The 12,622-nt window shown below is 43.1% G+C and overlaps 1 protein-coding gene across 3 annotated transcripts in view; it reads left to right on the top strand.

Moving 5' to 3' along the window:
- Nucleotides 1–5,072: 5,072 nt before the first annotated feature.
- PPP2R5E (protein phosphatase 2 regulatory subunit B'epsilon) overlaps nucleotides 5,073–12,622 on the top strand; it is an 81,923-nt gene continuing 74,373 nt past the window's right edge. For 2 of the 3 annotated variants that reach the window (XM_082059464.1, XM_082059462.1), the window contains exons 1-2: nucleotides 5,073–5,698; nucleotides 8,482–8,645. In XM_082059464.1, coding sequence (XP_081915590.1) covers nucleotides 8,489–8,645 — 157 coding nt within the window. In that variant the 5' untranslated portion in view covers nucleotides 5,073–5,698; nucleotides 8,482–8,488. The remainder of the gene's footprint in view (nucleotides 5,699–8,481; nucleotides 8,646–12,622) is intronic. The other variant, XM_082059463.1, reaches the window with a different exon arrangement.

Here is a 12,622-nt window from a genome sequence, read left to right as displayed (position 1 = left end):
CTCATTTTCTTTGTGATGGTGTAGAAAGCTGGGCCACAGCGGAGGGTGCTCATCTGAAGAGGATGGATTTATATGGGGAGATCGTAAGCTTGTATACATTGGCTTATGACACATTAAACGCAGAGATAACTGAAACACAGAGACTTGATCACAAAATGAAGAAACGGAACAGACCCCATTTCCCCTGGGATTCAGATGTGCTCCTTTGGCACACAGGAAAAACTAACACCCGGGCAGGCGCTGTGTCCCCAGGTGCAGTTTTGGGCCCCTGAGACAGCCCCGTGGGTGGCTGGAACCTCTGGAGGCAGTTGGGGAGTGACGGTTGGAGAGAGGAGGTTGGCTGAGGAAGGCACCGTGAAGCCCGGAGAGCGCAGAGGTAAACAGAGAAGGTAACAAAATATTCAGAAAAAAATGGGCTTAAAGGAGCGCCTGGGGCCTGAAGGCAAGTTAAGACCCTGGGGGAGGAGAAGGATTCAACAAAAACACAAGAAAAGCAAACTGGGGAATAACTGAAAGCAGTGTTGTGCTAGGAGGGGGCAGCTGCAGAGGCCAGCAAGCTCCTGCTTATCTTGCCATGTTGACTCCAGAAACAGACTTCAAATGACGCAGTGTCTCTAAAGAGAGAGGGAGAGTTAGTTCCCACTCTGGTAGCTGTGTCCATGACCCTAAAATGCTTACCCCACACACATCGGGAATTCGCTTCCCGAAGGCACTGACAGCGTTATCGCAGAGCTGGTACAAGGAGGAGCGGAAGGCAATGAGTAACAAGCACTTGCTTATTATTGTAGAAAATTGGTGCTGCGATTAGAAACGTGGCCCAAAAGCTGGACATACCATTCCTCCCTAAAATGTAAAACATATGAATCAGAAGTCAACTGCAGGGTAAAAAGACTAAACAGATTTTTTTTCTTTGTTGTTACACATGAATTTGATTCAAAAGTAAACAAAAAATCTCCGATTGTGTTGTTTCAATCAAATGGATGGAGCAGGACAGTTACTTTGATGCAGTATTCCACTGTGTTCATTTTTGTTAAAAGATGTATCAGAAAAGCCTTGTTCGCATGTTGATTTGCCTCTTCAAACAGCACTGCTGCTTCCTCCATAACACTTTGTCTTTCTGGTCTTTTTCCTGCTGGTCTGAATAATTAGTTCTCCGGGGAGATCAAGTCTTTTCTTGCTTACTGGTATTGGAACAGGGAATGTCTGAACTAATCCCATGGTACCCCCAATAATGCTTCTTTTGACATACAGGAGATCCTTTATGGAGCATTACGTGACCCTTACTGTAGAGAAATACATGTCAGATGGGCTGTGTCAAACATTTACAAGCCCCAGCCAGATCCATTTATGCTTCTCACTCAACGGAGCAGGACTTCCACCGCAGTATCTACGTAGCAATCCTGTTTGATGAACTGCTGTGTAAAGAGCAGAACTGCAACGTGGATAGGAGCTCTGTATTCCTGCCCGGGTGGCCACAACAGATGGGCTATAGTGGAACTCCAGTCACACAAAAAAAACGTGGAGTGGCACAAATCTGAGTCACTGGTACAAAAATCTCTATTTTGGAGGACTCTTGACTGCTGTTCTGACTGTTCGGGTGGTAATAAGGACACTGCCTAACTGGTGACAAGCTGGCGCTGAAAATTCCTTTCAAAGGTATTTTTAAAAATCCCTTTTGTAGGACAGTAAGGCAGTGTAACTTTTAAAAAGGACAGGATTGTTTTCTGCCTTTGATAGCAGTGGAGGAACACTGACCAAAAGAACTCATTGCTTGTAGGTCTTCAGGAGGGCTTGCAGGTATTGAACATGTGAATATTATATATATATATATTTATATGTATATATATATATATTTATATATATATGCCTACACACTTTTATGTGATATGTTGATCACGTGGACTTTGTCTGATGACAATTTTTATTCTTGCAAATTGATATTATATATATGCATCTATACAAACACATACATACATATAGACAGATACAGCTCCCTGTAAAATACCTGTAATACTTCTTCTCCATCTTCCTTTGGAATTCACGTAATCATTTTTAAAGTAGTATTTTTTTGCAAAATACAGACTAAAGAGAGAATAGGAGAGGGACAAGTAATAGTGTCCCTTTGAAATACTAGCAGTTTTACATTCATATCTTACGTTGCGGTCTTAAATCTCCCTACAGATGGAGACAATACTGACCAAAGTAGAAAGAAGAAAGCAACCTAGAAATAAAAGGCAAGCCAACTCTGTAAACTCTGTGGGCCAAGTGATAAAGAGAAGGTAAGTTTCTGTTTATTGACTGATAAAACCTGTGGTTTTTTGAATTGTTACCATACAAACATCACCTGATGTAAAACACATCATAAAAATGCTTTACACAATCAAAACAGGCAAAACATACCACACGATGCATTTTTCATATAAGAAATGAAGTAGCTGAATACTTTATTTACCAGTTTGTTCGGCTATACTGAAGGACTAATCTTACAGCTATTAAACAAAGACAGAATGACAGGCAGAAAAGCCATGTGTGCACAGGATAGCAGTCCTGGACAGGAATCTTGATTTTTATACCTTCTATGGCAGTTATTTTAATAAATACCTGAATCACATGCTTCAGATTTAGATTTTTAGTGTTTTACAAAGACAGATTTAATTTCATACTGGGAAGACCAAAGCACAACCATGTAAAATGACATGCTCAGCTGCACCTAAAAAGCCAGTCTGGCCATCAGACTGTGCTAGAACATCCCTTTTGCAGAGTATTCCAGCAATCACTCCATGAGCTGCTCATTGCACTGCTCCATCCAGATCAAAAGCAGCACACAGGAGAGCAAACAAATCTAAGTGTTAAAGTATGTCACTGAAAAACACAATTAGCCGAATTAAGTACATATAATAAAGCAAAACGTGCATCTGCAAGTTATGCCGTTTTTGCCCAATTTTAGCATCCATTGGTATAAACCCTCTGCCGATCTATTCTCTGTTATCAACCGTTGCTTGCATGTGGATTATTTTAGTTGGTGTGGCTTAAGTGAATTTAAAGGTTTAAAAACTTACAAATATGTACTAGCTTCCCTTCTAAATTTAAAGTTATACAGCCATGCTGTAACTATGGCACAGTTCAATTTTAGTTAAGTTTTGTTTTTTAAATACAACTCTTCTGAGAAATGCAATAGATTTGCAAAGGATGACAAACTCTGCAGTTTTTTGACTTAAAATCATGCTGGATTTTATTTCAAGAGGTGACTTGACTGTTTAGTTGTCCATCTGTCCAGCAATAAAGTGAAGTGATAACATTAGGGCAGTTGCAGTAAATCATTTCTCAAGTAGCGTTACTGTCTACTTGAGGGAGAAATAACAGTCTTGGTAGGTCAGCAGAAATGGATGTGGGGGTAAAACAGGTCAGCAAAATTGTGAATAGATCATACTGACTCAGAAATATTCCTATTGGCATGTGTAAAGAGGAATGTAATCTGTGACAGGCAGGACAGCAGATGATGGAGTTGTTGAGGTCTTAACTGTAGTACTGTGGCCAGTCTTGGGTGCTGCAGTTCCAGAAAGAACCAAATGATTTTTAAACAACACTGGGAGAAGAAACAACCATCTTGAGAGGTTTAAAACTATGACACACAATGAAGGATTGAAATAAAGTGGAATTGCTTAGTCTATAGATAGAAAAATTTAGGGGAGACATATTTCTTATGATATGCAAGACGCATACTGATAGACGAGAGGCAAAAATGTCCATTATAGTTATACTTCAGTAGCAGTGAGCTCTTATTTTAACTAGAGCATTCCTGTTCCTCAATGTGAGCTGGACCAGTGAACTTACCCAGCTGAAAATGAGCAGTTTTGAAAGAATTTTCACAACATCTTAAATGGCTATAAATCGAGTCTGTCACAGTCCCATCCTCGCCATTATACCAACATGGGTACTTGCATATCTGGAGAGTAAACTGAGTGGGACAAAAACCAGGTATCCTTCGTAAGATTAGTGATGTCCAGAAGGTTCAAGCACTCGCTACCTGAACGAACAGGGGACATGGCTCTCAAACTGCCCTTGAACTCATTTCCTAAAAAAAATGACAGTACCTCAGCAGGTCTTGGTCATATCAACACAGAAGAGCTGCTCATATAAGGCTTTTTTTTTTTCTCTGTCAGAAATACAGGGGAAACAGTGGATGTTATTTTCAAACATAATAGGCATAATAGTAATATTTTGGGAAAACAAAACAAAAAATAATCACCAGTACATCATGTAAATAAATTTAAACAAGAATGATCATATTTAACAATACTATTTCCAAGCACTCGTGCTGGCTGATACGTATATATATTAAAAATAAAGGCAAAATGATTCAGACAGCAATCATACACTGCTAAAGCAACCCATGTGTAAGATGTGCAGGGCTGCAGAAATCCTGTCGCCGCTAAGTCAGCCACTGCTTTGGGGCTCTCGTTACGAAGTGAGGAACCCGCGGGCCGTGCCCGGAGCGGTTCGGTCCCCCGGCGGCCCCGGGCACAGCCAGGCCGGCCCCGAGGCCCCTCCCGCCCGCTGCCCTCGCCGGGAAGGGGGCGCTGGGCCCCGCTGAGAGGGCCCGGTGCGGCGGGACAGGCAGTCTACCTCGGCATCAGCAGGGTTTTACCTCAGTATCAGCGGGGTTTTACCTCAGTATTAGCGGGGTTTTACCTCAGTATCAGCGGGGTTTTACCTCAGTATCAGCGGGGTTTTACCTCAGTATCAGCGGGGTTTTACCTCAGTATCAGCGGGGTTTTACCTCAGTATCAGCGGGGTTTTACCTCAGTATTAGCGGGGTTTTTTACCTCAGCCGACGGGCCTCACTCTCGCGGCGGCCGGCGCGCACCCGCCCGCCCGCCTCCGCCCCGCAGAGGGACGGGAAAGGCGATGGCGCTGACGAGCCGCCAGCCCCCGTTGCTGCGCGCGGCCCCGACCGGCCCCGGCTCCACCTCCTCCCCCGGCAGCGCTCCCCTTTCCCGGCTGTCCCGGCGGCGGCGGCGGGCGCCAATGAGGCGGCGCGTCCCGGCGGCAGCTCCAGTGGGCGGGCGCGGGGGGCGGGCCGCGGGCCGGGGGGCGGTGGCAGCACGCTCGGTTGTGAGTGAGTGTGTGTGAGTGAGTGCCATGGCCGGAGCCCGCTGAGAGTGACAATAGGAGCGAACCGGAGCGCGACCCCGACGCCCACCGGGACCCCTCCTGTCACCTGAGCCAGCCGCCGGCGGAAGAGGCTTTCCCTCCCCGCGCAGCACCGCCGCGCCACCCGCCCGGCCTGCCCCCCGCGGCCGCCCGCACCGCGCCCGCCGCTCCCCCTCGGCTCGGCCCGCACTCGGCTCCCCCCGCGTCCCCCCCCACCTCCTCAGGGCCCCTCCGCAGGGCTCCGCCGGGAATGTGAGTGCGGCAGCAGCCATCGCAGGCAGGGGGCCGCGCCGAGTGCATGGGACTGAGCGGAGCCCGAGCAGCCGCCCGCTCCTGAACCCGCCGCCAACGCCGCCCTGCGCTGGGGAGGCCGCCAACGCCGCCGAGGCCTACAGGCTCCTGCGCCGCCGCCGCGGCACGGACCGAGCCCGGCGCGTATCACACTCGGGCCGCCGCCGCCAGGCATCGGCCGCGCTCCGCCAAGCCCGGCTCAGGCCGTCGCCGCCTCCCTCCCGTCTCCGGCTTCTCTACCAGGAGGGTCAAGGTAACTCCATCCCTCCCTCCCTCCGTCGCTCGGCGGGGGAGCGGCGAGGCGGCGGCGGTGCGGGGAGGAGGCGCGGGCGGGCCGAGGCGGGCGGGGGGGGCCGGGCGGCGGTGAGGGGCTGCGGGGAGGACATGTTCCAGCTGCGGTGCTCCGCGGCTCCCTTCTGGAAATGACAGCCGAGAGCAGCAGGCGGGAGGCAGCTAATTACATCTCAGCTTCCCCGGGCGGGGAGCGAGCCGCTGGCTCCTTCCCCGCTGAGATCCGTCGGTATTTTCACGTCCACTCGCCCCCCCCCCTCCCGGGAACCAGCAGATCTGGTGTGCGTGGCTTCGTATTTACCAAAATACGGAATAAAACCAGATCCCCTGCTGAAAGAAACGAGAAGCCGTGGCTTGGATTTGCAGCGTTCCCCCTCGCACACAATAAATAACCTCTTGCTTCCTCCCCCCGCCCCGTGATAGTGTATTCGGGGGAGCGAATGTTCATTTGGAGAGATGAAAAAAAGATCAGTGTTTACTGTAAGGTTGTTAGGCTGGATGTAGTCTTGTTGAATTAGAATTAGATTTTAATAATTTATAAAGCAGGTTAGGGAAACTGTTACTAAATTTACAGCAGAGAAGTGTCGGTAAAGCTTCTTGCTGACACAATGATCCTGCAGTTTAAGTGATCTACTTTAGTCCCTGTCCATTTTTTTTTTTAAATTTTTTTTTTTTTTTGCTAATTTAATTTTGGGAGAGCGTGCAAACGTTTCTGCAGAAATGGTTACACTTTAATGATGCACGTGATGAGGAGGGGATTCTTTTTGATGAGATGAAAATAGGGCCAGCCTATTCAGGTTTTACAAATGTATTTTTGCCTGTATTTCCAGAATTTGGTTTATGTAACAGGTAACTTTATGTTTGTATGTTTTTGGTGGACTGTTGAAATCTTAGAAGTGGGTTGCTAAACTACAGGCCATTCTATTTCAGTTTATCTGACTTTTTTATTTATTAATCTTGGCTGGGGCCTGAATGCTCTGGTGATGCATTTTTTTTCCTTCCCCCAGATGATAAACAACCCAGTTTAAGGTGCAGGTTCATGTTGCTTAGAGTATATTATATTTAGAAAGCATAAGATGATAGTGAAAGAATACCTCAGGAGAAATCAAAAAGATGGAATAAGATTTTTTCATTATTGTAATGCCAGCTGCACAGTGCAGCTTCTGGGTGCTGCACATGCTCTCTCTTGAAGAAGCTATGGAGTTTATAGTTCCATTTTTGATAGACTTAGGGCATATATATGTAATTTTGTATTAAACAGTTCTTATCTTTTGGAACTTGTTTACACTGTTGCAATAAGTCATACTTTCTAAAGCTTGCCTTACAAAAGACAAACCCAAATAATAGCTGTTTTAATGGATTTAATAATTTATGAAGCAGATGAGTAACCAAATATTTTAATAAAACAAGTAGTCAAAAGTCTTGTGTATATTGTGGAATCAACTTCTTTTAGCATACCGGTCGCTTTGGTAATCGAAGTCAACAGACATTGAGGATGAGTAATGCTTTCCAAGGACATGTTCTAAGACCCTGATCCTGCAAATGCTTATGCCGATGCTTAACTCTGCATGAGCGTGTGGCCTTCCTGAATCAACAGAGCTGCTCTCATTGCTGATCGTGTTATTAATGCAGATACTTCTGTTGATTTCCGTGGAGGTGCACACGCTGGTGAAGTTAACTGTACACAGAGCTGCCCGAAATACGTAGGCCTAAATTCCTCTTATCTTGTTTCCCTGAAGTATTAGTCATGTATTTCACTAAGATGTGATGGGCCTTTAACAGACAGGACAAGGCCGGTAAATACGATCGCTGGATGGATTAATTTACTGTTTAACTGTTTCCTTTTGGTATTTCTTAGTAGTATGGAGTCAGCTACAGGAGTATTACGATGGCAAGTGTTATAGGAAGAAGCAATGCCTGTTTCTTAGACTAGCTGATAGAGTTGGGAAACAAACAAACTTTGGCTTGCAGAAACCTTTTTTGGCTCTCTGCCTCTTCCCTGCAAACCTTGTCTGGCTTATGCCCTTAGAACATTTATGGCTGCCACACTGCTATTCTTACAGAAATGCCAGAATGTGGAATAACTATATGTAAAGAGAATCACAAGAAAATAACTGAGTATTTCTAAAATGGAGAATAAAGAAATAATAGGTAAACTTTGTCAGTTTTAGTGAAATCATGAAGCATAGCAATACTTTTTTGCTGTACTTCCTTATATTTCTGTAAAATCTTTTATGTAGATGTGGCAAATAAACTGAATTTTTCTCCGGCCTCTTTTTTTTGTCCTATGCATATTGATGACTTTAATGCCAAAAAACACACTTGTAGCTTTTTGCATACCCATTCTTTAGCATGCATGGTGCCTTGCAGGATGACTTGAAATTACTTTGTCCCAAAGAACATATGGTTTAAGGCTACAATCCTATGTTGAGTGTGTGTACAGGTGTATGAAGTTCTATTGACGTAATGATGCCAGCATTAGGTCTGAATTTTTCTTGTTGCAGGATTTTTGGCAAATGGGATACACAGATAAAAAAGTGACCAAGAAGAACTATTACACTGTTCTATTAAGTTTATTCCATACAATTTGTACATATGTTGGTGGTTTAGCTCTATTAACAGCCTATCTGGCTGAGGTGTCAGCAGGAGAGTGGTGCTGAGAGAGGAAGATATTTGGAAAATTTAGATTAATCTTTACACATTGCACCCATTTGGAATGCGTTTGTAACACTTGTTTTCCTTCAGTAGGGATATGTCCTCAGCACCAACTACTCCTCCATCAGTGGATAAAGTAGACGGATTTTCTCGGAAGTCCGTCAGAAAAGCCAGACAGAAGAGGTCACAAAGCTCCTCCCAGTTTAGGTCTCAGGGCAAGCCCATCGAGTTAACTCCCCTGCCTCTGCTAAAAGGTAAGATCAAGGATGATTTTTGATTAATAATACAATTTGACTCTGCAGCTGACTTCTAAACTCAAAGTATTCTATTGCCAGAAATTGGAAAGAAATTTTGCCAGCAATGAGAAATGTTTCGTGCCAGAAATATATGTGTTTAAGCTCTGCAAAATATTTTATCTGTAACTTGAGGGTGTGGTACTTGTTTGCAATACTTTTGAAAGTTTTAAATGCTGATGTTAACCCGCACGGTGACTTGAATTTTCAAGGCACTCAGACTATGTGTGTGTATTTTAGTTTCTGAATCTTCAACAGTTGACCTAGAACAACAATAATTTTGGTAAGGGCAGAGAGAAACTGGTTTTTAGGGTCTTGCCTTGTAATGCGTGGATCTGCAAACCTGTGACAGTGGTGCCAAATGCAGCCCATTTTGAATGCCATGTGGCAAGTTATTAGTGGGGAGATGGGACCCTCTCCTGTAGCATTTGTGAATGGATAACTCCAAGCTCCTGCCTTCTCCTGGGTTTTGAAATTGAGAGGTCCCATGAGCTGCAGCCTCTCAAGAGGAGAGATGGTGCCAGTCAGGTCTTAGGCAAGACGCTACTGTTTTGAGAGCCTGCGTTTCCCAGCTCTGGTTGAGTTTCTGCTGGCAGATTTAACCTCTAATTTGGGAAAGAAAATTATGATCCAGCATACTACTCTGGAATAGATGCCAATATTTCTGTAATATCTCGAATGCTTCCCTTAAATCCCAGTTGTCACTGAATTTCAGTACAAATCCAGGGGCCAAAAGCACCTCGCAGAATTATGTCTGTCTGATGAGGAAGGGGGAATCGTCTTCCAGAAGGGTTTCTTTTACACTGAATTCTCCAATGGTTTATTTGGTTTTGTGAATTTCTTTCATTGCCATTTTTCTGTTTTGTTACAAGTAGTGAAAACAAGCATGGTTGGTGCTGATAATTCTGGAAAATAGCAAGTTTAATAGATGTAATATTATGTCTGTCCCATTTTTGCTTTGTGGGCAAGTATATTTCCAACTTTCCTTCCTCTACCTGTTTGACAGATTTGTTAATCAGAGTACTGAAATATGTAATAAATGTGTAATTGCACTTTAGTTTAGTTCTTAAATCTGTTTCTTCATAGGAATAGAGAAGTTGCAAAAAAAATTGCACACCTTCATATATGCCTTTTAATTAAAACTAAGATTCTGGGATTAGTTCTAGTGGAGTTGTCATTAAAGGATTTGGGGCTTGTTTATGTGGGATACCTGTAAGAATGCTCAAATGGCCATGCATGGTCAAGAGTAAGGTCCATCTTGCCACACTGCATCATGCCTGACAGTGACCGACTTGGAAGCATAGAGGAGAGTAGAAGAGCAGGAGGCCAGGAGTGATAATTCAGGCTAGACATAAGAAATTTTTTACACTGAGGGTGCTGAAGCACTGGCCCAGGTTGCCCAGAGAGGTGGTGGATGGACCATCCCTGGAGACATCCCGGGCCAGGCTGGACGGGGCTCTGAGCAACCTGATCTGGGTGAAGATGTCCCTGCTCATGGCAGGGGTTGGACTGAATGAGCTTTGAGGGTCTTTTCCAACCCAAGCCATTCCATGATTCTGTGCTGTACCAGAATGCTCCCTTCAGCTTGTCTCAATTTAGGGTCTGTTGTTGCCAGTGGATTTGACTTTGTAGCCCACAATGAGTATTATTTTATGAGTTTTCCCTTTTGTTTTGTTACAGTATGATAAAGAAGCAAATGCTCTGTTAAAATAATGTTAAAGCTCAGTTTTATACTTCTGCAGGTCATTTTTGATGGGTAGGTTATTTCCTTTAAAAATACACTTCAGAAGGTTAATGGAGTTTGTCCTTTGGTTTAAATGGCTAGGTTACTGGAAAACATTGAGATTTGTATTTATAAAAATGAAGACATTTATGTTATAATTATTCTATTGTTTAGTCCCATTTGGGGAGTAAACTAGGCTTGAGCACAGGCATAAGAAAAAACCTTGCCTTTGCCTGAGGACCTGGTCTTACAGAAACACAGGCATATGCAGGTGCTTAATTTGACTACTGCAGCTTGTCCCATGGATTGAGATATAAAACTATAATAAGATAAAACAAACAGATGGGGAGCAGAGAGTGTTGGTGAGACATTTATGATTAGTGTCATAATGAGTTACAGTGGTCCAGCTTCAAATTAAGAATCTGATCCTGTGAGTTAGTTTTCCCCCTTTGACTTAATGCGGATTCCCAGAGGCACAGGGAACCTGTGCAGATTAATTTGCAGGATTTAGGCCCAAGAATCGTTCTTAAACAGCAGTGGTGTTGGTCCCTGCTGAAGGGACATTACCAGTTAAAAATCATGCTACTGTTTGGAAATATTATTGACCTACATTAATATTTTTAACATTCAGGATTATTAAACCTGAAAGAGATGAGGGAACAATTTTCTTCTGCATTTTTCTTACTTTTATTGCCCAATTGCCTAAAAGTCCTAATCTTTTAAACTCTTAGGTTTTGAGTTACCTTCAAACAAGTGACTAGTCCTGTTACTTCAGTCCAGTAACCATATTATTTCCAATTTTATCCTTATTGTTTGTGTCTTTCAAACAAAACCAGAGATTTCAGCAAAATAACTTTTTAAAGTCTCAGAAAAATGGGATCAGTTTGGAGATCTACAGTTGTTAAGTTAATTTAAAATTTTTGTTTTGGCTAAATTTCAAATTTAATTAAACCCCTCCAGAAATATTTCAGTACAGGAAAGTTTTAGAGGACAGACCTCAGATTGAACCTTAGACTTATTTCATATTCACAGTGAAGGGGCTTTGTTGACACATACATAGATGCTGTGCCCCCTTTTTTGTTATTGTTGTTAATAACTATATGGCATATTGACATTTGCATACTGTCTTCTCTCGAATAGCACTTTTATGGACTTCAGTATCTTTTTGATGACACGAATCATGTATGCAGAAAACTAGATAAATGTTTAGTCCATTCTTTGCAAGTTTTTATACTATGTCTGTCATTATAATGATTTGAGCACCTTCCAGTAGTGTATTAAGTGACGTGACTACACATCTGTCACATCTTATCTGCTCTCATTCCTTTCCCCAGGGGCAGAGTCAGATCTAGTGAAATGGCTTGTTTTGGTAGTGGTTTAATGCAGGCTGTTGCCTTCTGTGAACATACATGCCTGTGTTGCAAAAACAGATAAGTCAGCGTCATTGTTGTTCATTTGGTAATAAAAATGTTTCAGGAAATAGAAGTAGAAGACACAGTATGTTTTTATGCGATGTACAAGTCTAAAGAATAACCAACCATTTAGGAAATATAATAAGAACAGAAATTTTTAGTATTGCTTATTCCAGGAAAAAAAAAAGTATGGCGAAATCAAGTTTTTACTGTTGGATGTTTTTGGCTTTTTTTTTTTAATTAACAAAAGTGTGTGTGTATCTTTTTGTAAGCAAACATTTAATGTATTTAGAAAATAAGATGTGCCTTCTGAGGCTCTCTTGGGCTGAGTTTAGGCTTCCAAAATCCACAAGCCAAAAAGCTGCTGTTTTCCTACAGTGAATATTTAACTTTTCTATTAATTTAATTATATTTTTATTTATTGCGTTGTGACTAAATCTAATTGGGAGTTATCTTTTTTTTTAGTATGACTAATGTCCAATATAACACTTTTAAACCAGCTTTTTCCCCTTTCTTTCAAGTGTAGAGGAATGGGATGAGCAGTGCATATGGGAGTTGTGATACAATTGTCTTGCATTTTCAATATGTGTACTCTTATGTTTCAATCTCACATACATTTTTCAACATCTTGCTCTTGCCTGGTGTCTCCTGCAGTGCACTATGGCTTTTGATTTTGGCTTTATTTGGTATAATCCAGGCTGGCAGCTCCCCCCAATAACTGGTTTGTGGCAGAGCAGTCCTGGTGAAGGGCCCTTTTCTGGGAATGAGTAGTTCTACCTCTGTGGAACCCCGACTTAAACCCA

Source organism: Streptopelia decaocto, assembly GCF_964273445.1.
Source record: "Streptopelia decaocto genome assembly, chromosome: 7".
NCBI lineage: Eukaryota > Metazoa > Chordata > Aves > Columbiformes > Columbidae > Streptopelia > Streptopelia decaocto.
Note: the sequence above shows the minus strand (reverse complement) of the source record. Positions and strands in the feature narration are given on the sequence as shown.